The 24635-nt window shown below is 38.9% G+C and overlaps 1 protein-coding gene across 1 annotated transcript in view; it reads left to right on the top strand.

Moving 5' to 3' along the window:
- The window catches only part of LOC149182313 (proteasome subunit beta type-6-like), a 207397-nt gene extending 183627 nt beyond the window's left edge, over positions 1-23770 (top strand). The window contains exons 8-9 of the mRNA XM_089418494.1: positions 22840-22914; positions 23167-23770. Of these exons, the coding sequence (XP_089274620.1) occupies positions 22840-22914; positions 23167-23295 (204 nt within the window). The 3' untranslated portion in view covers positions 23296-23770. The remainder of the gene's footprint in view (positions 1-22839; positions 22915-23166) is intronic.
- The last annotated feature ends 865 nt before the right edge of the window (positions 23771-24635 follow it).

Genomic DNA, 24635 nt, shown 5'->3' with positions numbered 1-24635 from the left:
TCTGTACTGCAGTTTGGAGTATTCTTGATGCACTATGATGTTTGGATTTTCGCTATTGTCTTTGGAGCTTCTTTCTAATGCAAAGATGATGAATGGATATACTCTCTCTCTCATGTAAGTCAAATTTTGATGTTATTCTTGTAATTTCACTGGTTTACCGCATGTTATGGTTATCATTATTCTTGTATGGGTTGAAGTAAATGTGATATTCTTCTAGGAACCTTGAATAAGTTATTTAATTCTTGCATTGTACTTTAAGAGAGTGGTTGAATGTTCCTAGAGGCACCTTATAGGTTTTAAGCCTCAAAACTTTATCTCTTTGGCAATTTTGAAGTGTAAATCTTTGATTACCTAGTTGTTGCCCTTGAATAGGCTAGCACAGGTTAATTAGGGCTCCTTAGCTTATGAAAATTCTCAATCTATGTGTATCTTGACTCTATTAAGCCCAAGCAATAAGGCCGTAATCGTTGTATCCCTTTGGTGTCAAATTTCCCTCATTTTCTTCACTTTTTCAAATTTTAGGCCTTACCCTAAAGGGTCACCTAGGGCATCAAGCGAATTATTTTATAGCAATCCAAAACCCTTGAAAATTGGTCCACAACTACTTTGGGGTCTTCTCAAGGAGTCCTCCAAATTTGAGGTCAATTCAACGGTGGGATCTGGAGATATTGCAATCCCTAGCTCAGGGACCGTTCTCCTCCCTAGGTCACTTTGGGTTAGTGTCCTCATTAGGATCATTGCATTTGGATTTCAAAAGAAAATTAGTTCTTTGATCCTATTCTCTACCCTATTCATGTCAAGCCCCTCTTTGGTCGATCAACTCCATACTCTTGACCTAGTCTGGGTCCACTTGGGTTCTTTGTGATCTCGCAACTCTATAACTCAAATTTCATAATGATTACATAGAACCCATTTCTCCATAAGGATCCTTAAGTCTAGGAAGCCCTTGTCAAGGCGTATCCTCTAAACCTAGGCTCAAGCATCCTCCTAGCCCTTCCTAGAGAGCTTATCACCTTGCTTCTCAAGCAAGTAAGCTATTTAATTGAGTCTCCCTTGTCAAGGCCTACCTGACTGAGTAGGATGACGTGGCTCTTTGTGAGTCTCTTCTGTGTCTTGTTGCCTTTGCACTGGTCCTCTCTCTGGCTCGAAATGATGATGCAGGCCTCTGCGTCACTCCTCCTTTGTTGCCTTCTGGTTAGGAACAACTCTATCTCTCGGGACCACTGTTTCTGCTACAAATTTTCTGATTTTTGCTGGTGTCTTCAGTTCTCTTGTGATCTGCAATGCTCTGATACCATGTTGAAATTTCTACCATTGCCACTGGCTACATCTGTATTGCGGCTCCCTCTACTAATGGCTCTACCATTGCCATTGCTACATCTGTACTGTAGCTCCCTCTGCATTCGTGTTTTTGCTTGTCCTTCCTCCCAACACTGCATCTGCACTACAACTCTCTCTCATCATGCTGCATCTTATTCTCTACTCTATTTAAGTCAAACCCCTCTTTGGTCAATCAACTCCATACCCTTAACCTAGTCATGGCTAGTCAAAGAGGAGAGCTTGCTCATACTCTTTGGCCTAGCCTCTTGTAGATTATTTTGTAACATACTTTGTAGTTTCTTGAGCTAACATTTGTTGTTGTAGATTATCTCTAACTTGTTGTCTTGTAACCACTTGCAGGGTTCATCTTCAGAAAACTACTTACAAGTTTGCATGCAGGACCTTGGAGCTCCAACTTCTAGATCATTTTTGTCCCTCAGCCGTGAACATTAGAGGACATTTCTTGGACAAAACCGAGTTCTTCTTAGGGGAGGCCGAGTTCATTTTGGGCCTCTATTTCTCTCTCTTGGCCGTGGACATCAAAGAGGCTTTGCCTCTCTTCTCCTCCCTCAAAAAATCTGTATTTTGTTGAGCCTTTGTGGGCCTCAAATTGCAGAAATTTTCAGCAAGGAAAGGTCTATGGCTCAAGCCTAAATTGTGAAGACTTTCCTTGGATTTTAGAGAAGACTTCATAGTTTTCTCCTTCTTGTAATAACTAATAAAATTCTTGATTTTGGGAGCATGGGTTTTACCTATTGGTATCCCTATCTCTCCATCTTTTGGACAGGATTGGTGTTGTCATTTTGTTGGTTTATTTCATTTTCCATGCATATTATCTGAAATTAACACAATAATGTGATGGCCCCTTCTCTGAGTTCCTTGCCAACAACCACATCTTGTGGGGTTGAAGGTTTTTCTCACCAACCTATAGGTACGTGTAGGCGGCAAGTGATAACACAGACGATCTACAGGCCTCTTTGACTCATTTGGAGACCCATGAGGTTATTGTTGTGCCTCCACACCCATTGGGAGCACCACAGGTTTATTGTTTCGAGAACAAGGGGCCAAACCCTTGTCCATCACCTTTTGAGGGTCGTATTTGTTGAATTTTCTAAGTCTAACCCATTAGAAATTCTTCCTGTATTATCTGGTTTATTTCACCTACTTTTTTATTCCTTAACAAGTTATTTAACCATATAAATACTTAAAAATAAACACAAATGCAGTCTCAACTCACCTACAGATCATCAACTAAAAATAACAGACAAACACACAAGGGACACCGTTAGTTTTGGACAATCGTTCCCGAGAAAACCCATCTTGGGAAAACCGATGCAGCAGTTTGGAGGGTTTTATTATTAAGCAACTTTCTTGAGTATAACTAGGGTGTCGAACTGGCTCATCCAACAGAGATTTCTATCTAGCAGTGATACCTCTCTTCAGAAGTAGATATTCAACAAGTTTGCTCCACGAAAATCCTTTCAACGCTTCTCTGAAGCTTTGCGTCAGCCTTGCTAGCCTTTGCATAGCCTTGGAACCCCCTGTGTTAACCCTCTGCTGCTCTACGTTAGCTCTCTGGCCTTTTGCGTCACCCACGCAGGCCCTGCTAGCCTCTTTGCAGTCTCTCTGGCCTTCTGCGTGGCTCCTGTTGGCTCTGTGTAGCATCCTCAATCACTGCGTTGGCCCTCTGGCACTATCTTTGCCTCTCTACTATGTACTCACTGCCCCTCGCTGCAACTCAGATCACTTGTTTGAATTTTTCAGCAAACCCCACTCTAGAAAATCGAATCGACTGATCAATCTTGGTGTGTCTCCAACTGACCCTCAAGCCTCCTCTTATACTTTTTCTGTTGAGTCTTCAATGGTCGAGATTAAATCTCTAATCAACAACTAAGATTAGATTTGACTTGATCCATGTCATTTAGAACATCCTCACCCAGTCTTATATTAATACTAATTAATATTTTTAATTTTCCTAAGTTTAGACTTAGGAATTCCGTTAAAAATATTAATTATTTTAATATCTCTCTAACCGGGTGGAATTTCCCCAAACCATTTCGAGGCCTGGGAGATCTCATGTGCTTTAGCCTCTCCATCAATTTTCATGGCTAGAGCACATCCGATGCTACCACAAATCAACACTCCCTCTTAGCGAGGAATGTGCTCTAGTAATGCTCCACTACTGAACATCACCCTGATCATCCGACACCGGTACCTGTGCTGATGCTTGGCCTGCTGCCCAACATCCTTTGCACTACTGCCTCTTGTATTGCTGCCCATGGCTCTACCATTGCCACTGCTACATCTGTACTGCAGCTGCCTCTGCATCCATGTTGTTGCTTATCCTTCCTCCCAACACTGCATATGCACTACAACTCTCTCTCATCATGCTACATCGTGCTTCCCATAGCACTACCACTGTTAATTGCTGCACTGCAACTCAGTTACTGAGATGTAAGGAACTGATCTACCCAAATACTAACATCCTTGTCAGGCTAGAAGCCTTCTGATGCTGAAGCTACCTTTGTTGCTATCCTGTGTTTCCACTGCTGCCTCTACGCTGCTACAACACCTTTGTGCCTCTCGCACTATTGCAACCCCCTTTGTGCCTCTCTGCACTGTTGCAACCATCTTTGTGCCTCTCGCATTGTTGCAACCCCCATTGCGCTGCTATAAACCACTGCACTTTAGCATTGCCCTGTCGCTCCATCCGCATCTTGCTTCTACCGACATCCATCATCCTGCGACTGTCTCTTGGGGCCCCTGTAGCGAGATATGATCCAAGAGTTTGGGTACCTCAAGGATCCCGCCCCACATCTTCTGTAGTTCTCTTGACTACCGCTCAATGTCACCCCACCTCTTCTCTAGAGGTGCATCAACACTCATGGCACAGTCGTCATCTGTCTCGACTTCTTTTTGCACCTTAGCCGGAGCTACCTTGGAGTCAGAAGCCTCTCCTTTATTCTTCTTCTTGGGACACTGGGTTGCATAATGACTCAGCTCCCCACAATGGAAGCATTTCAGCTTGGAGATGTCATTCTTCTTCCTCCTCCCTTGTTGTCCCGCAGATGCCAAAGTCGCATCCTCCTCCTCTTTCTTGGTTCGACCTCCTTTGTTGCTACTTCCCGCCTTGGCCAGCTGTCTAATCTCTTTTTGGCAAAGAGCTGCCCATATTTCTTCACGTTCTAGAAGAGTAGCTCTGCCCAAAATGCTTTGGACAAATGTCTCCCAATCCTCGAAGACGGCATTCAGGGCGGTCCTCACCATGAACTCCTGTCCCGACGTGGCCTATATGGAAGTAAGTTGGTCCTGAATCTCTTGCAACCTGTTGAGGTATACGACTGAAACTAATTCTCCAGTAGCATTTTCCTCTGCACGGAAGTGCCTTGATACAATGTCATCAAGGTATCCCACATCTCCTTTGCCATATTCTTATCGTCAATATGTTGTACTACATGATCCTTGATCCCATCAAGGATTATGTACTTTTCCTTGGCCATTGCATCATCATACCTTTCATTGTCAACTGGGTCGACTGGGATAGGAACAGTTCTCAAGGCGAAGCCCTTGATGCGATGTCTATCCAAAACTGACAGGATCTTGGCCTTCGAGATGACAAAGTTGGAAGCCTCGTCCAACCTATCCTGATCTCTCAGTCCGTTCATTGCCATCTCTGCTCTTCTCCTTGACTCCCTCTGAGTCTTAACTTCCCTCCTGGAAGTTCTCTTCTAGACTCCCTCTGAGTCTCGATTTCCCTCCTGGAAATCCTCCTGCCACCAGTCGAACCGCTCCTGTTCGATCCTCTTTGCACCTGCAACACAGATCTGGATTTCTTGGCCAGAAATCCCTCAAGGCAGCGACTTCCTCTACGTTGGTTCTGTCCTGTTAGGTATTGTTCTGCTTTGACAAACACAACACCCCACCAGCTTCCCAATCCACAATATGCCCACAACTACCTTTGCCCCAACAACTAAAGAAAATGAGCCTTCCAGCTCTGCGCAATCCCGACAAAGGCCTGAATCTCTCCTCTGGCCAATTGCGTCAAGCCTACCAGACTGAGTAGGATGACGTGGCTCTTCGTCAGCCTCTTTTGCCTCTTGTTGCCTCTGCACTGGCCCTCTCTCTGGCTCGAAATGATGACAGAGGCCCTCTACGTCACTCCTCCTTTGCTGCCTTCTACTTAGGAACAACTCTATCTCTCGAGACAACTGTTTCTGCCACAATTTTTCTGATTTTTGTTGGTGTCTTCAGTTCTCTTGTGATCTGCAATGCTTTGATACCGTGTTGAAATTTCTACCATTGCCACTGGCTACATCTGTACTGCAGCTCCCTTTGCCCATGGCTCTACCATTGCCACTGCTACATCTGTACTGCAGCTCCCTCTGCATCCGTGCTACTGCTTGTCCTTCCTCCGAACCCTGCATCTACACTACAACTCTCTCTCATCATGCTTGATCCTATTCTCTACCCTATTTAGGTCAAGCCCCTCTTTGGTCGATCAACTCCATACCCTTGACCTAGTCTGGGTCCACTTGGGTTCATTTTGATCTTGCAACTCTATAACTCAAATTTCATAACGATTACATAGAACCCATTTCTCATTAAGAATCCTTAAGTCTAGGAAGCCCTTGTCAAGGCATATCCTCTAAACCTAGGCTCAAGCATCCTCCTAGCCCTTCCTAGAGAGCTTATCACCTTGCTTCTCAAGCAAGTAAGCTATGTAATTGAGTCTCTCTTGTGAATAGGGTTTAGGAATCACCCCATATTTTTTCATTGATCCATCTATTCTTGTGATTCCTCTCATATCGGGACGATTCCCGTCAATGTAAGTCCGTAAAGAGCAAGGAGCTTTAGCTGAGATGACAGTGTGCCCTTTGACCTAGTAGTTGCTCTATAGGATCCCCTCCTAGGACCCTTGCTAGTTTGAGCAGTGACAGGAACCATGATTGCCAACCACCTCATATTCTCCATGAGGTCATATTATGTCAATATATAGAAGAGTTCAAGGCACATTGTCTACATGCATCATTCATAAGGAAGAGTTCCTTCTTCTTCAATCATGCTCATGAGATAGAGCATTTAACCATACTATCTGCAGCCATATGATGAAACGACTTTATCTATCTATTACCAAATATACATACCTCTTCCTTCCTTTGGTCATCTAGATTTCCGTTGATCAACTTCCTTTCCTTGTGTGAAGATGGAAATATTTTAATCAACTTGACATGCTACTCATCTTTGTCATGATACCATCATCCTTCTAAATTGTGGATTTCACATAAGGTGGAATGTAGATTATTTGTGAGGCACTTGCTTCTTCTAAGTAGAGGTGAATCTTCTAACAAATATTCCAATGGAAAATATTGATGATCCTCATTCTGCAAATGCTTCTTTCTAATGATGATGAGGTGTGACATACTTTTATCTTCTTATCTTGCTAGATGACTTTCTTTAATCATTGTTACTCCAGTTATTTATGCTTCCAATGAAGATGACATAAGCTACTTCCTTTCTATCATCTACTATGATTGTTTCAACCATATAGACTTCTACTTCAACTATCCTTCCATGACTCTATGATGACGTCATTTCAATTTCTACTATAATGCATCCTATCATGTTTGTGATGCTTTCCATTAAGACAGTTATCTTTTACAAATTAAAAGGAACTAAGTATATGATGATATCTCAATCATAGTAGAGGCCTTTTACTTCCTCCTTTGACTTCTTTTCAGGTTCTTCTACTTCTTCGATGACATGGGCTTCATTCCTTTCCTTTCTCTTCTTGTTGTCCTTCTTGTGTTTAGGACAATTTCTTTTGAAGTGCCCATATTCATTACACCCATAGCATTGAACATGTCAATCTTCTTTTGAAATCCCTTTCGAGGCTTCCCTTTGTTCTTTGCCATAATTGCAAATGGTTGAGTTTATTCACTTGATCAAACATTGTTCTTTGTTGTTAATCTAGTTTCTTCAATCTTGCATAATGACCATAGATCATTGAATGGGGTGGTTTCCTTCTTTACATAGATACTAGAAACAAAGTTCCCCCATTCATCAGGTAGTGCATTGAGCAGAGTGGTGGTCATCTCTCAATCAGACATTACTTCTCCTAGCTCTTGTAGTTGATCTCTAATTTTAAATACCTTCATAAGGTATGAGGCTACCCATTCTTCCTTAGATACCTTCATCTTGTATAGTTCAGTGCTTAATGCTATAATTTCTCCTGCAGTGCTTATAGAGAACAATTCTACTAGAGTTTTATAGACCTCTTTTGTTGTCTTCAACTTTGCTACATAAGGGATGAGGGAATCCTTGATTGATTCAATAAGGATTCTTTGAACCCTTATTTCTCCTTTCATGTACTTCGATAGTGCTTGAGATTTCTCTTGAGGAGGTTTGGTGATTGATCCCGTGACATATTCTCTAACTTCATTCTTTAAAAGGATCAAATCTATTCTCTTCTTCCATGCAAGGTAATTTGATGACCCACCCAATTTGTTGTTCTCCTTGCAGAAAGAAGTCATTGTAGATTGAGACATAAAATATAGAATACTTACTTGTCAAGTGAAGATGCTCCTTTGATGATGATATCTTCAACTTGATGCCTTCTTGATGATGTTGACTTCCACTATTCCTTTGATAATTGAAGATGCTTTCTTGATGATGATGATCTTCTTCAAGGATGTTTGTGATGTAATCCTTTCTTCAATATGAGGGATATCTTTTGATTCCTTTGATGATGATGAAGTGCTACTTCTTGCTTCCTTTGATTAATGATTGTAGAATGTGTGAGCTTCCTAATAATGCTTCAAGTGTGGAGTCCTTTTTTCTTGAATGGAGGTAGAGTCCTTGAGGTCTTCGTTTCTTTCCAAGAGTTGCTTCCTTCAAGATGATGTGTAGATGATATGGTCCTTCTGATGGATAGTCCTCCTTGATCTCCTTATGCTTAGTTCTTGTGTAACCTTCTTAAATGGAGTGATCTTCATGCTACCTTTCCTTGTTGATGTCACTTTAGCTTTGGTACCATGTTGAGAAATCTAGGGCAGCTAGATTGGGGTGATTTCTCTTACTTTGATAACTGTTTGTGATGTTCTTTTACTTAACTTGATGTACTTGTAGTTAACTTCTTATTATCTTGATTATTATAGTGTTCTTTAATCATCAAACAACTACATGTTAAAGGAAATGTAACTAGGATCGGTCTTCATAAATGTACTTTTGATATTTGTATTTATTCAAGAAAAGAAATATTATTTTTATAATATATGTGAATGAGTTTCTTGCTCATTGAAGTAGGTCAAGCACATGGTTAAGTGGTTCTAGGAAGTCGAAAGGTCAATATATTTATAAGACCCTTAGAGAGCATGTTACACTGTATAAGGTCAAAGGAATACCTCCAAGACAAGTGCAATTCCTCTCCATGTAGCAACGTCCTCCACAAGAAGCCATCTGAAGCAAGCATAACATGTCGGCTTGCAAATTGTCCTCAAGTCGGCCTTCTAGTCAGCTTAAAAGGAGGGACAATCATCTATATATAGAGGTTGTCCACTCCACTATAACACACTCATAGATCTATGAAATCAGCGAAGTGAAGTAGCCAAAAAAGATAAGGGAAAGCCTAGTCTAAAGGGTCTCCAAGACAAGTGAAGGAAGGAGGAAGAAGGTCGAAGTAAAGAGGATTGTTTCTAGGGCTAGAAATAGTCACACGTGCGAAGAAGAGGAGGGTAAGCCTACAACATTACAACAACTAGAGAACAGTTCTTGAAATATTATTGTTTGGGTGAGGAAAAAGGACCCTAATTCTCTAGGGTTCCTACCTCACGTGGGAAAGACTAGGGCAACAGAACAGTATTACAGTCATACTTCAAGAAGGATCTCGTTTGGTCAACAAAAGAAGTCTACTTAAGCAATGGATAGAAGAGGAACATCTCACCTAGAAGGCTCACTCAAGGAAGGTCTATCTCTAGACAAGAAACAAAGGAGGACAAAGTGTTGGGGAGCAAAGTGTCGGAAGAAGGAAGTCTATGTGCCGGGGAACCAAGTGCAGAAAAGAGGAAGGACTTGACTTGTGCTTGGAGGACATCCTAGTCAAGGGTCTAGGGTTTGACAGTGATCAATAGGAAGCTTCAATAAGAGAAGCTTACTGAAGGGTTTCCCTCTCTAAGAGAGAGAGGTTTTGGCTCTGTCAAAGAGCCAACATTTGTGTTCTTGTCTTTATGTTTTGTAGCAGTTTGATGAAACACGCACACTAATAATAAAAAGAAGATCAAGCTAAGATAATTATAAAAGTGCTTCACAAACTATTATCAAGTCAAGAAGAATCACACTACACCTAATTGCCCTAGATTCTTCAACATGGGATTAGAGCTAAGGTGGCACATCAAGGAAAGGGCAACTCAAGAACACTCATCAAGGAAGGGCATCTACAAAAGTTGAAGCATCAAGCCAAGAAGTCTCTATCACATCAAGGACAAGAAGGTCTATCATCTATCATTCATTAGGGGAGACTACAAAGCTAGAAGAAGAGCCTTATATAAAGGCACCTACAAAGAAGAGCAGATCAAAAAGGGACCTACATGATCTACAAGTTACCAAGCAAATCTCTTCATCAAGCAAGTCCACTTGGAGAAGGAAACTTGAAGAACATCAAGATCCTAGGAAGGAAAGCCATCAAGTCTTCAAGGAGGAAGCAAATCCACTACATTTCAAAATCTATCAAGTATATGTCCTCTTTTGAATACACATCAATGTCTTTTGCAAGGAAAGCAACAAATTGGTGGGTACCAATAACTTTCTTGCATTGAACAAGAGGACTGATTTACTTCTCAAGGAAAATGAACTCCTAGAACATGTGAAAGGGAATATCACTATCCCTGCTAAGGAACAAACTCAAGCCTTAGCCAACTACAATAAGGATGAGACAAGAGCTCAAAGGATTCTAATAGAATCTATCAAGGACTCTCATTCCTTATGTCTCCACATTTGAAACATCAAAAGAAATTTATGATAAGCTAGTAGAGCTATTCTCGGTATCCACAGTTGGAGAAGTGATATCGCTACGAAATGAATTGTACAAAATGAAGATATCAAAGGAAGGAATAGCTTCCTACTTCATGAAGATCTCTGAAATGAGGGATTTTGACTTCAAGAACTTGGGGAAGCCATGTCTGACAAAGAAATGACAACTGTAGTACTCAATGCTCTACCTGAGGACTGGGGCAACTTCACATCAAGCATATATGCCAAGAAGGAAGCAACCACGCTCAATGAAATGTGGTATCTATGCAAGACAGAGGACACTAGAATTAAAGCAAAGGAAGATGTGGGGTCAAAGGAGCAAGCATTTGCTACCATGGCGAAGAGAAAGGGTAAATTTGGCAACTTTGGTCCACGAAGAACAAACAACAAAGACATGTCCAAAACCCAATGCTATGGATGTCAAGAATATGGACACTACAAAAGGAATTGTCCTAAGCTTAAGAAGGACAACAACAACAAAGAAAGAGGGAAGAAGCTCACATGACTCAAGAGGTGAAAGAAGAAGAAAAGAAGCCAAAGAAGGAATATCCTCCAGATTTCAAGGTTTTGAGTAGGATAGGAGCATGTAGGAATAAAAATTGCATGGCTAGAAACATCTTCTAGAAGTACATAGAGTTCTAGATACTCATGAAGAAGTAGCATTTATAATGAGAACAAAATGCATGGTTAGAAATATCTTCTAGAATATAAGAGCATGGTAGATATAGCTCAAGATATTCATGTAGAAGGAGCATACCTAGTATAGGACCTCATCCACGATGAAAGAAAATTGATCATGATTAAGAATCTTAGAAGACCTCCATCATCAAAGAAAAAGAAACATTTGCAAGGCAAGGGTCTTTGAGATCCTATGATGGAATCTTCAAAAGAAGGTTCATGAACCAAAGCAGATGTCTCATTGGGAATCCCATTCATGGGATTCAAGAAAAAGGATGATATGTAGGCAAGCTAAGATGAAGCAAGAAGGGCCACACCAAGGACAACCTAATGAAGCTAAGATGATCAAAGGAGAATCAAGATGAGGTATGTATGCATCAAAGTTTAGTCATGTTATCATGTGTATATTATTGAGTCATGGGAATAGTTCTATAACATGATCAAATATGAAAGAATCTCTTTCACCAAGGACATGCTCGAAGGCATGTACTACATTGCAATGAAGGTCAACAAAAGGATATGCTCACATAAGGAGTATAAGATTGTTGACTAAGAAGCAAGAAGAAATGTTGACTAGTCCAGGAAGCAAGCAATGAAGAAATGCTCTCACAAGGAGCATAAGGTGGTTGACCAATCTATCTAAGAAGAAGCAAATGAAGAAAGAGATCAAGCATGTGAAGAACACCATGATCACAAAGAATCACTATCTGACAAAGAACCATTGAAGATATCTCTCAAAAGAAGGCAGGACAACTCTGACAAAGGAAAGAAGGACCTTTGACACCTATGAAGGCCTTGGAGATATGAAAGATGCAGATAACTGATTCTACTCTACGAAGATGTCATGATGAAGAAGCCATCCAACAAAAGCACCATTTAATGTTGAAGCAATATCAGGATGAAGTCATGATGGGCTACTAGGTCAAAGCATGTAAACAAGCAATTACAACGAAGCATCCATGAGAAGAGTTTTATGAAGCATGGACAGATGACAAAAGAGTAGCCAGATGACAAGAAAGACTGATGTATGGCAAGAAAGCCACTTTCCACGAAGAAAGCAATGACATGACAAACCAGGAAGGAAAGTGATCGATGGATGGTGCCCTACCTAGAAGAATTTCGAACAAAGACTTCATGACATCAAAGAAAGGAAGGAGATCAAGCAACTGAAGGACCCACGAAGAAGTTGTTGATGAATGAAAGAGTCCCTAGTTAAGAGGGAGGTTTGACAAGTCCCTGATCAAGAGGGAGTTTTGGATCACCCCTGATTACAAAGGAGTGACAATTGTGTTTTTCCATTTCATGGGTCATGCACTAGACCAAGACTAACAACCGTAAGTCTAGATGAAGGCCATGAATGGAAATGTAGACACAACATTCTTGTCTTCACTTGGGAAGAAAGAATGGGAGGATTGGGTAATCATCTAGCATCCAATACTCTTTGAGGATGTGTAGGGCATCCAAGACAATAGTAGGAAAGAGGACCGATATTCTTTGAGGGCTGGGAACCCAAGACAAGAATAGTTCTAGAAGTTCACACTCAGTGAACACCCAGGTGGGTATGTACCTTGAGAGACAATGATGAAGGTGTCTATAAATTATTTGTCTCGCCAACATTGTAGTTCATGATCTCATGAAGAGATGGACTTGTTGGTCAAGGCCTTGCAGTACGAGAATGCTGATTGATATGATGCTATAACAGAGGGATTGCAAATCCAGTTTCTTTTATGTGAATTCTTCAAGATTGAATTCTTCAAGAGTGTTGAAGGAAATGTAACTAGGATTGGTCTTCATAAATGTACTTTTGATATTTGTATTTATTCAAGAAAAGAAATATTTTTTGTAATATATGTCAATGAGTTTCTTGCTCATTGAAGTAGGTCAAGCACATGGTTAAGTGCTTCTAGGAAGTCAAAAGGTCAATATATTTATAAGACCCTTAGAGGGCATGTTACACTATGTATAAGGTCAAAGGAATACCTCCAAGACAAGTGCAAGTCCCCTCCATGCAGCAACGTCCTCCACAAGAAGCCATCCGAAGCAAGCATAACAAGTCGGCCTGCAAACTGTCCTCAAGTCGGCCTTCTAGTCGGCCTAAAAGGAGGGACAATCCTCTATATATAGAGGTTGTCCACTCCACTATAACACACTCATAGATCTCTGAAATCAGCGAAGTGAAGTAGCCGAAAAAGACAAGGGAAAGCCTAGTCTAAAGGGTCTCCAAGACAAGCGAAGGAAGGAGGAAGAAGGTCGAAGTAAAGAGGATTGTTTCTAGGGCTAGAAACAATCACATGTGCAAAGAAGAGGAGGGTAAGTCTACAACATTACAACAGCTAGAGAACAATCCATGAAATATTATTGTTTGGGTGAGAAATCAAGTCTACAAGGACTCCCAAGCCTAGCGAAGGAGCCTATCTCTCTAGCGAAAGGAAAAAGGACCCTAATTCTCTAGGGTTCCTACCTCACGTGGGAAAAACTAGGGCAGCAAAACAATATTACAACCATACTTCAAGAAGGATCTCGTTTGGTCAACAAAAGAAGAAGTCTACTTAAGAAAAGGATAGAAGAGGAACATCTCACCTAGAAGGCTCACTCAAGGAAGGTCTATCTCTAGACAAGAAACAAAGAAGGAGGACGAAGTGTTGGGGAGCAAAGTGTCGGAAGGAGGAAGTCTATGTGTCGGGGAACCAAGTGCAGAAAAGAGGAAGGACTTGACTTGTGCTTGGAGGACATCCTAGTCAAGGGTCTAGGGTTTGGCAGTGATCAATAGGAAGCTTCAATAAGAGAAACTTACTGAAGGGTTTTCCTCTCTAAGAGAGAGAGGTTTTGGCCCTAGCAGAGAGCCAACATTTGTGTTTTTGTCTTTATGTTTTGATAGCAGTTTGATGAAACACACACACTAATTATAAGAAAAAGATCAAGCTAAGATAATTATAAAAGTGCTTCACAAACTATTATCAAGTCAAGAAGAATCACACTACACCTAATTGTCTTGGATTCTTCAACATAACAAACAATGAAGATCAATGAGATAAGAGGACACAAAATGTAGGTTGCTAGCCAGGGCCAAAACCTCTCCTTATGAGAGGAAAATCCACAAGAATTCTTCTCTTCTTATAGAATGTTTAGATGACTAATTCCAAGACATATGACTCTTGTCAAAGACCCCTCCAAGACCAAGTCAGACTCCTCCTTGATGAATTTTCTTCTTACAAAGTCAACTCAGGTCATACTTGGCTTTTAACAGTTGTAACTTCTCCTTTGACCAAGATTCTCAGACTTGCAATTTTGACTGCAACTTTTGACTTAACTGTAGAAACCCTAGTTTCACACGTGTGAGATAAGATGGTGAAATTTGACTTATTTCTCCTTCCCTTGGGGTACTTGTTCTTCCTTGATGATTTGGCCTGCAAACTAGATCCTTTTGAACCAACTTTCGGCCCCTTAAGTTGTCTGTAATTTCTATTATGTTGTAGCAAGGTGTGCCCTAGTTTTCCTTGCACGTGTGAAGGATGATGCCTAGATTCAATATTCGCTTTCTTGTCCTTTTATTCTCCTTCACTTCTTTAGGTATTAGGCTTCTTTTTCTTTCTTTGATCAAATTGCTTCTTGGTTGAATGATGTCCTCCAAATGAGGTCAAGTACCTCTTATATATAAGCTTCCCATGGTGGTCGAACAACCCTTTCATGAGCCCAACTTGTCACTTTGTAGGTCGAATTGTTTGATTGCTATGCTAACTTGTCTTAGAGGGATCTTTGACATACTTTATGACTCAAATAAGTTTATTTTACATGATACAAAGTGCTCGATGGGGTCTTTCATATATGACAATGACTCAATTGACTTCTTGTCTTGATGACAAACCCTAGAAGCACTCAATGGGTGCTTGACCTACAAATAAAATGACCTTGAGCATGAAACCCATGCTACAAAATAATAATAATAATATTTTTTCTTTTATTTTTACAATATACAAGAATCAAGAGTACATTTCATATTTATGAAGACCGGACCTACTTACATACTTCAACGCCTAGTAGTGTTGAAATCATCATCAATAATGGACAAAGCAAAGCTAGAATAAAAATCAAGAGAGGTATACCTTTCTAGTTGTCTTCTTCCTCAATCTCCTCAATACTAAAGTGTGAGGTTCTTCTTCTTCTTATTCTCAATATTTTGTTTAGTCAATTTCGTCATCCTTCAACTCAAACTCTATTTTTTGTGGTTCTTTTTTCCTTGGTAGCACTTGTTGTTTGGCAACAATTGACCTCTCTAAAGGCATCTCAACTACAAACATCCTTCCTAGTTTTTGGGTTTCAAATTTTATAACCTTTTAGATCATCTTTATAACTAATAAAGATATACCTTTTAGATTTATTTTCTAGCTTTCTCCTATTTTCCCTTTGAACATGTACATAAGCATAATAACCAACTCTAAGGTGTTTAAGAGAGGGTTTATGCTAATCCATGCCTCGTGTGAAGTTTTGTCAACCAATGCTAATGAGGCAATCGATTTACTAGGTAAAATGAAATATCCTTTGCCTCTGCTTAGAATTTTTGTTGTAACCCAACATCATTGAGCATGCTCCTTTTTTTTTCCATCAAATTCCTGTTCATCTTCCCGCAACCCCATTTTGTTGAGGTATGTATGGAGTAATTTTTTGCCTTGTTATACTGCACTTCTTGCATAATTCCTCAGATTCATCTATCCAAAAATCTCCGTCATTGTTTGTCCTTAACACCTTAATTTTCATTTGTCTAATTCTCCACAAGAGCCTTAATTTTTTTTTTGTCTAATTCTCCACAAGAGTCTTAATTTTGTTTTTGTCAAATTATCCACAAGGGCCTTAAATTCCATAACTTTACCAAAGACATCACATTTCTTTTGGAGGAAGTAAATCCATTTATTCCTTGAGAAATATTTTATGAATGAAATATAGTACACATATTTACCTAATCATGGCAGAGCCACATGTCCAAACACATCACCATGTACTAATTCTAAAATTCCCTTTGCTCTAGTAGCACATAGTGAAAATCTTACCTGTTTCTGTTTACCATTAAAGCAATGTTCAAATAAATCAAGATCTAGAGTGCAATCAAATGTACCTTCAACCATACCTTTATTATGTAATGTTCAGATGTCCTTCTCTCAAGTATCTTTCAGTCTTTGATGTCATAGCATTGTCATTTCTCTAGAGACAATAAGGTTTCTTTCTTCTTCATTTCCACCGTCAGGAATAGCAGGACTATTACACCCATTAGTGGTGGTGCTTACCAACAACTTGTACAAAGTCCCAGTCCAAACTCCCCTCAACAACACCATTGCTTCTTGAACCATCATGCATGTTTTCCTTTCAAACACAATATATACACTTGCATCACTTACATATATCAAGTTTATAGCCTAGCTTGGAATATGTAGAACTCCAAGAAGAGGTTTTGACCCTTCCATCCTTGAGTATCAACTTGACTTTTCCTTGACTTTTGATTTTCACCATTGGTCATCTCCTAGGAAAACATCACCTCCATCATACCTTTCATATTCGCAAAACCACTCCCTATGGGGAGCCATGAAAAGAAGTACTTGAGTCGATTAGTTGTACATCATGATTTGCATGTGTGCTTGAAGCAGCGAATTATAGATCCCCACCTTCCTTTAAAGAGAATTTCTCCTATGTGGAAGGAGCATCTTCAGATCCCTTCCCTTTATCAACACTCCTCTGATCTCCAACCCTGTTTGTAATGTTCAACTCTACCACACTTCCAACATTTAAGGATTTTCCTGAAGATTTAGATCTACCTCTAGACTTAGGTCTCCCAGTTGAGTTTTATTTTTTATTTTAGCTAGGGAATGTCTTCTTACAAATCAGGCATTCGTGCTATGACTATCCATGGTTTTCCTCTTCATTTCTTTTGATAACTAGGATGAAACCACATCATCAAACTTCATTGTGGTTGCATTATTACGAATAGCTACAACAAGACTATCCCACAAATCTGGGATTGAACATAACAAACTAATGCACTTATATTCATTTGAAATTTCCATATCTTCAAACAACAATTGTATTACAATTATATTGAAAGCATTTAAATGTTTTGTCACCAAGTTTGCATCATTCATCTTTAGGAGGTACAACTTCTTTTGGAGCAAAAGTTTGTTTACTAGTGGCTTAGATTGATACAAAACCCCTAATTTATTCCATAGCACATTTGTTGTAGCTTCCCCTGATACATTTAGTAACCTTGAATTTTGAAAGATACAACCGAATTGTGGTCTTTGTCTTTATATTCAATTCGATTCAGCCCTCTATTGACATAGCCATAGGTGTTGTACCAATGATTCATTGTTTGTTATTTACTTACAAATCTTTCATTTTGAGCTTGCATAGCTCAAAACTTTGCCCATTGATCTTTTTTATTTCAATTTTTGCACTGCTCCCCAATGACCATGGTCTCCTTGCGCAAGAATCACGACAATAAAACTCCCACTGAAACCATGTTTATCATAAGCCCAAGATAACCAGACCTTTAACAAAAATGGTGTCCCGCCTGAAACCAATAACAACTCTAATACCTAATGTAGGTTTTAAACTTTTACAAAAAAAACAATGCGCACATAGATTTTTTTTAAACAGAAAAGTAAACAATAGTAATCACACTTGGTTCTTAGATATTTACTATTGTAACCCTTAACCGAGAAAACCAACAATGCCAACAATGTTTAGTGTCACACTTCTAGTCTTTTATCATTATTTAACTTAATTATTTACAATATAATATATAAAATTCTGTAGCATTTAGAACCCTAAACCATTTACCCATATTATATTAGATTACAACATTAATTCCTAAACTTGAATTAATCACGGGCTAAGAAAGAGAAGAAGAAGAAATTATTTTAACGTCCACCAGACTAAAGATAGCCTATGGGACAGATTGCTTCTTCATTTGCTTGATGTATTCGGCTCTTTTTCTGTGAAGCTTCACAATAAATGCTTTCAGCTTCTTGACAAATCCCTCGCTAAATGATTATCCCAAGTGCTAGCTGCCAACATATCTGCATAACTTTCCCTGTTGTCTTTGAAGGCCTCACATTCTAAAATGAGATGTTTTTCTATTTCCACTTTTCCGGAAGAACAAAAAATGCATACCCTTTCCTCCTACACTTCCTTTGGCCTTTTCCAGCGCCCTGTTTCACAATGGAACTGATGAGAATTAGTCCTTGACTGAGCAATAAGAATTTTGGCTCTCCAAGAAATATTGGCCTCTATGTATGCTTTTGGTTGATGATTATGAGTGGGATTAAACACTTCAATATAGTAATTTTTCTTTCTTCCTAGCTCCTTATCCCAAGTACGTTTGTGGAACTTTTCCATAACAAAAGCTTTTATCTCTTCGTTGTTTATGGGACACGCGTCCAAGCGAATACCCCATTTACTAAACCATTTGTTATTTCGCTGCATCTAATTTTTTTTGCTCTTGCACAATCTCTCATTAAAGACAACCTTAGGCCATCTACCCTCTTCCATTTGCTCATTTTTTTAAATACCTTATGACTCGCACCATAGCAATTGCTTCAATAGGAGCAGTCTTTGTTTCACTTAACAAGATATCATAAGAAACTGCACTTTTAATCTTAAATTTGTTTGTAATCAAACGCTTTTGAATTTTCTCAATTTGTCTCCACTGCATGTCGGAGGTACTGCTAGTGCACAGTTTACAACCATAGAGAATCACCGGAATCACTAGAAGCCCAAAAAGAATTTGAGTGGTCTTCCAGTGTAATAACTCTGCCCCTCTACACCTATTTTAAAAAGCATAAAATGCTTTCCAACCCCCCAAAGTTCTTTTCTTTCTACAACCATTCCAACTTAGATTTTTGTTGAAGTCAATCCCAAGGTATTTGTAATCCGCAACTTCTTCTAGAATGTTGCCTTCAAAGTAGAACTTATGTTGGTTATGTTTTCTTTTCTTAGAGAAGACCACTACTTTCGTTTTGTTGATATTGACTTGCATCCCCACACTTATACAAAAATGCTCAAGGGATAGTAAGTGCTCTTGCAAACCAAGAGCCGATTTAGCAATCAGAATAAGGTCATCTGCATACAAAAGAAGCCTTATAACAAACTTGCACAAATAGATAACATCACCCCTTGCGAATTTAACCACTCGTCAAGCTTGTTGATATATAAACCAAAAAGGGTAGGAGACAGTGGGCAACCTTGCTTGACCTCGATATCGCTTCTAAAACTTTTAGAAATCGCTGCTGAAGTTCTAATTTTGACTTTCACATCTTCACACAGCCTATGCACAACTACTCTCAGATGTTTAGGGACCCCAAGTTCCTCCATTCTCTGCCAAAGTTTATCCCTAGGAACCGAGTCAAACGCTTTTCTGAAATCAACAAAGCAACAAAAAACTTCTTCCTTTTTCTCCCAAACCTTTTCAATGATGTGCCTTAAAGTTATGCAATGATCAATTGTGGAATGTTTAGGTCTAAACCCTGCTTGCCCTTTAGCACGCTTATCTCTTTCTTCTGCCCACTTGTTAATTTTGTTTTCTAGCATGCTTCCAAATAGCTTTGCAAACAAAGGGTTTATCATGATGGTCCTATAATTGGAGGGATTATTGATGTCATCGCTATTGAAAAGAGGTATTGCCAGACTAGTTGACTAATCTGTGAGGAGCCTTTGTTGTATGATGTTGTTGAAGATTTTTGTAATGTGAGGTGCAATAATCTTTGAGCCCCACTTTAGATATTTTGCTTGGAGTTCAGCGAAGTCTTTTGCTTTTCCAACATCCAACTTCTTGATACCCATCTCTACCTCTTGTACCGTGAAGAGTTCAGTATCAGTGTTGACCAAGGGGGAAGGGTCAACCTTGGGAACCTGCTCATAGAGTTGTCTTGCACAGTGAAACCAATTTAGAAGCTGTAATATTATTTCCAATTTGTATCTTTTTTGGTTGGAACTCTTTCCAAAATAATTTGGGATTATTTTTCTCAAGGAAGATTAGTTCTTCTCTCGTTGAAACCATGAAATCAGCGTTTTTCTTGCTTGATAACTGCTTGTACGATTTGACCGTTATGTTATCCTTGTTTGACTCTTTCCACATTCTCCTTGCCTTTTTTCATTCCTCGTCAAACCAAGCATTAACCGGAAATCAATTTGTTTCAAACTTCTTAATTTTTGTTCTTTTGCACTTTGCAAGTGCGCATTGAATTAAATGTATTAATTCATGACTATGAAGGCTATGAATTGTAATTTTCTCCTTCTCAAAGAGCCTCTCTAGCATCATTTTGAAGGTATTACAATTTTTTGGTGTCAAAAGAATTATGCCCTGTGGGAGATTTTGTTGGACATGCTGAATTTTTGACTATAATTGTTTTTTTCCAATTCAAGAGAAACATAAATAAATTAGCTTGTCATTTGATTTCAAATCCCACCACTGATTTCCAACCAAACTTCTTCTATTTTCTCACACAAACCATGCGAGCAAATTACATAATCTACCACACTTGCTCCATTATAAGTATTGCAAGTGAAATTACCGGACTTTGCCCATCTAGTCAAGCCATTACAAATGACTAAATGAAAGGTCCCACATAGAGTAAGCAACTCTTCACCAAAGAGATTGCAGCCCTTGTCCTCTGAAATTCTTTCTCACAGATGATTACTTTCTTCTGTAAGCCAAATAGGATCACGATCATCTTTACAACAAAGAATGCTGACTTGCTCACTTGCAGTCCTAGCGTTGAAATCACCCACTAAAGAAACTGCCAAGACTATCATTTTTTTGTGTTTGCAGCCATTGTGACCACCCCCGATAGGCCGGTTCTGTTTTTGCAGCCATTGTGACCACCCCGATAGGCTGGTTCTGGCGGCTACCCTTGTGACCCCCTGCTAATACAAATCGCACGTGGGACTAGTATCAATGTTATTTTAACCATATTCTAGTGTGCATGCTTGTATTTTCTCAAAACATATTTTCTGAATTTCAATACATCAAGGCAGATCATACATCAGCTCAAAAGATGGACCGGAAAGGACAATATGGAATTCATGACTGAAGTAAAACCAACGACAATGCCTTGATAATAATGCTGTATTATATACTTTTAAGTATTAGTCCAAAATAAACCAATATTTAAAGGAATCCAGTGTAACTTTCAAATATCCGAGTTTTGTACGCGAATCCGACCGAGTTGATCTCATTAGAACTTGATCTTTGGTTTTATCTTGATAGATATTCGACCCCTAAGTTGTAGCTCTGAGTTTTGAATTCGAATCTTGAGGTTCAGAATTCATTGAACGCTTAAAAAAAAGTCGTTTAGGTTCGCTGAACATGAAACCCGAATCTCAGGTCAAACCTGAACGAATTCCAACTCATGTTCGTTCAGGTTCACTGAACATGAAGAACGAACCTCAAGTCAAACCTGAACGAATTCGAACTCCCAATATGAATTTCAACCCAAATTCTCCGAATTTTTTAGGAGGTTCGGTAAAATAATCACCAGGGTTTCGAGGTAAAAGTCGGCTGCACACATTCCTGCTGTGCCGCACAGGATTACACTCTCATCCTGCTGCTTTAGCTTTTCATTCTTCGGTGCTCAAAGCTTGAACCCTCTTGACTGTAAGTTTGTCATGTTAGCGTGCCCGCTCCCACTCGATATTTTAAGTTTTAACCCTCGAGCCTTGTATCTTTACGTGACTGTGCAGTAATGTAATCGATTTGTGTGGAAGTGGAACCCTACTCGACGGACTGTGCGGGTGTGTGCTCTTTAGAGCAGCAAGCCTTGAATGATAGAATCGTTGAACCCTCTGCATCATATTGCCTATTTGCTACGACTATGGTCTTGGGTTTGGACTTGCTAATTGGGTTTTATCATGATTAAGTTGTTAATGCATGTAATCTAATTTATTCTGGTAGCTAGCTCTTGGGATAATTTATTTAGGAAGGGGTTTGTCAAAAAGCTGGGAAGTTTATTGCTCACAGAAAAAGGCTAAATATATATCAACTAGATGAAGATTGGCCAAATATATCAACCAGATAAACCAAATATAGCAACCAGATAAAGAAACAATCTGTCCCATCGACTATTTTTAATCTCATAAAGATTTTTAATCTCATAAACGTTAAAATATTATTTTTTATTTCTTTCTTGTCTGTATATTATTTATTAACGAGTATTTTCACTGTTTAAGTTGATTTCTTAATGGCATGCATGTTTATTGATCTTGATTTCTTATTTCATTATATATAGATATTCTAACTTTACGGCGAACATATGAACCTCATGGGAAAATTTGAATTCGAGCTCGAACAGTAGACGAAAACTTGATTCTTCACTTTTTTCGATGTAAATATTGAGATGCATGAAATACGAGCAGTTTCGTTGCAGAGTCACCTTCTGCGGCACCTTCTCAGTCAAGCAAGCCCTAATAGATCCTTTAGGGCTTTCAGAGCACTCACTACAACAGAACATCAGATTCTTTAGGGCAGCATAATCAAAATATTTAGCGAGAAAGTTAAGATGGGATGATACTGAAAGCAAAAGTTCATTTTGACATAAATCTTGGTAGAAACGATCTAATCTGTATCTAGAACCCAGAATGAACAGCACTAATATATGCTCATTTTGTAGTTATAAATGATTGTCTGTGTAAGGTGTGTGTTATTTCCTTATGCATCTCCGTTCTTTTAACCGATGTTACAAACAAAGGGGTAGTTAGTCTAGTCGTTAAAATTTCAAATTTTATTTTCTATTGACACGTCTTCTAATGTAGAGATATCTGATATTGTTAATACAGGCTCTTGTTGTCAAGTGTGTTTCTCTGGCCATTGCCAGAGACGGAGCAAGTGGAGGGGTTGTGCGCACTGTTGTTGTGAGCACCTTTGCGTCTTTTGTTTTTTTAATCCAATTTAATCATTTTTTCATTTTTTTAAAGCTCTCCAATCCAATTCTATATTTTTTCATTTTTTAAAGCTCTCTTTATTATTAGAGGTTTGTGGTGAACATATTTACTATTTAGTGTTACCATTACAGAATATGGTTTTGTCGAATGATGCAAGGCTCAAATTTAGCATGTAATTGTGATCGCAAAGTGTTGAATTATTTGAGAACTATGTTTCTACAGATAAACTCTGAAGGGGTGACAAGGAACTTTTATCCAGGAGACAAACTTCCTTTGTGGCATGAAGAATTGCCTCTGCGGAATTCACTACTGGAAGAAGCATCAAGCGAGGTCGAACCTATGCGTGCTTAGAACATCGGCATGCTCTTTATGTATGACAACGTGTGTTTGGTCACAACTCTGATCTCTCAGAATGATGTAAAACCCTTTGAATTGAACGTTATAAAACAAATGCATTTCATACTTAAAACGCTTATCATATGGGAAGTTTTTCCTGTGTATGAAATGTGGTTTTTATCAAAATATGCTGCTCAGATGCTAATGGGTGCTCATTTGTTTTGTGTGAGTAAATCTCATAACGGCAGTTCTGATCTCTACACAATTTCCTGGTGGCGTTAAATTGGAATTTATTGTTTGGTTTGAAGCAGGAAATGTTAGCTACAAACAGAGTGGGTTTATTCAGGGAATGTTGCTTAGAGATCGTAGTGGATCCTAATTTCATGAATCCTGGTACATGAAACATTGAAATTCACTGCACATTGACCTATAGTTGAATTGTAAGTAGAATGATTGCTATGAGAACACCGAGTTTCAGTTCTGGTGGACACTATAATATGATGCCAAGTAACAAATAAATTTAAATTTTGGAGCAACACATTCACATTTTGTGACCCAAGTAACAAATAATTTAACTTTGGAGCACCACACACTTTCACTTGTAGTTGCCCAAGTGTCTGGGTTTTAGGTGATCTCATCACGGTTATCTTCTGTGGCAAAGCATGTTCTGCAACCTAATTGTTTTGTTACCTTGTCACCTAAATAGTAAATATTTGCCCCAAGTGTCTGGGGTTTAGGCGATCTCATCACGGGTATCTTCTGTGGCAAAGCATGTTCTGCAACCTAATTATTTTGTTACCTTGTCACCTAAAATATTTTTAGGTTTGGCAATATTATCTTGTGACCTATTCAGTTGTACAAGTTGGAACACTTTGGTAGAAGATATATTTTTATGTTTCTTCCATGAAAATTGAGAGATCTGGTTACTCAAATTAGAATGTTTTTTTGGTTATGACGAATATTTTGAGAAATATATATGTTTTGGTCTTGGAAGACTACTTAAACACAACAATAAAGCTTTGTCATGTTATTTGTGAGAATTGTTGGTAAAATAACAACTGCTCTTCTCAACCACTCAAGATATAACATTTGAGTAACAAATTAACTTTATAAAATACACGTTAAAAAGACTTATAATTTTCAAAAACTATTTTCCATTAATTAATATTAAACCCTCAACGCAAGGCTATAGCATACATTTTGACATATCACAGATTTTTAGAAACCATTGAGTTATTTATTTCTTCATGAATTAATCTTTTAAGTCGTCCAGGCAGGGTTATAGGATACTATATCGCAGATTATGGTTACTAAAATGGAGTTATTTATTTCCTTGCTAAATTTCATTTTTCATT

This window comes from Pinus tabuliformis, chromosome 3_2, assembly GCF_031772625.1.
Source record: "Pinus tabuliformis cultivar Carrire ecotype Pingquan chromosome 3_2, CPIR1, whole genome shotgun sequence".
Classification (NCBI taxonomy): Eukaryota; Viridiplantae; Streptophyta; class Pinopsida; order Pinales; family Pinaceae; genus Pinus; species Pinus tabuliformis.
Note: the sequence above shows the minus strand (reverse complement) of the source record. Positions and strands in the feature narration are given on the sequence as shown.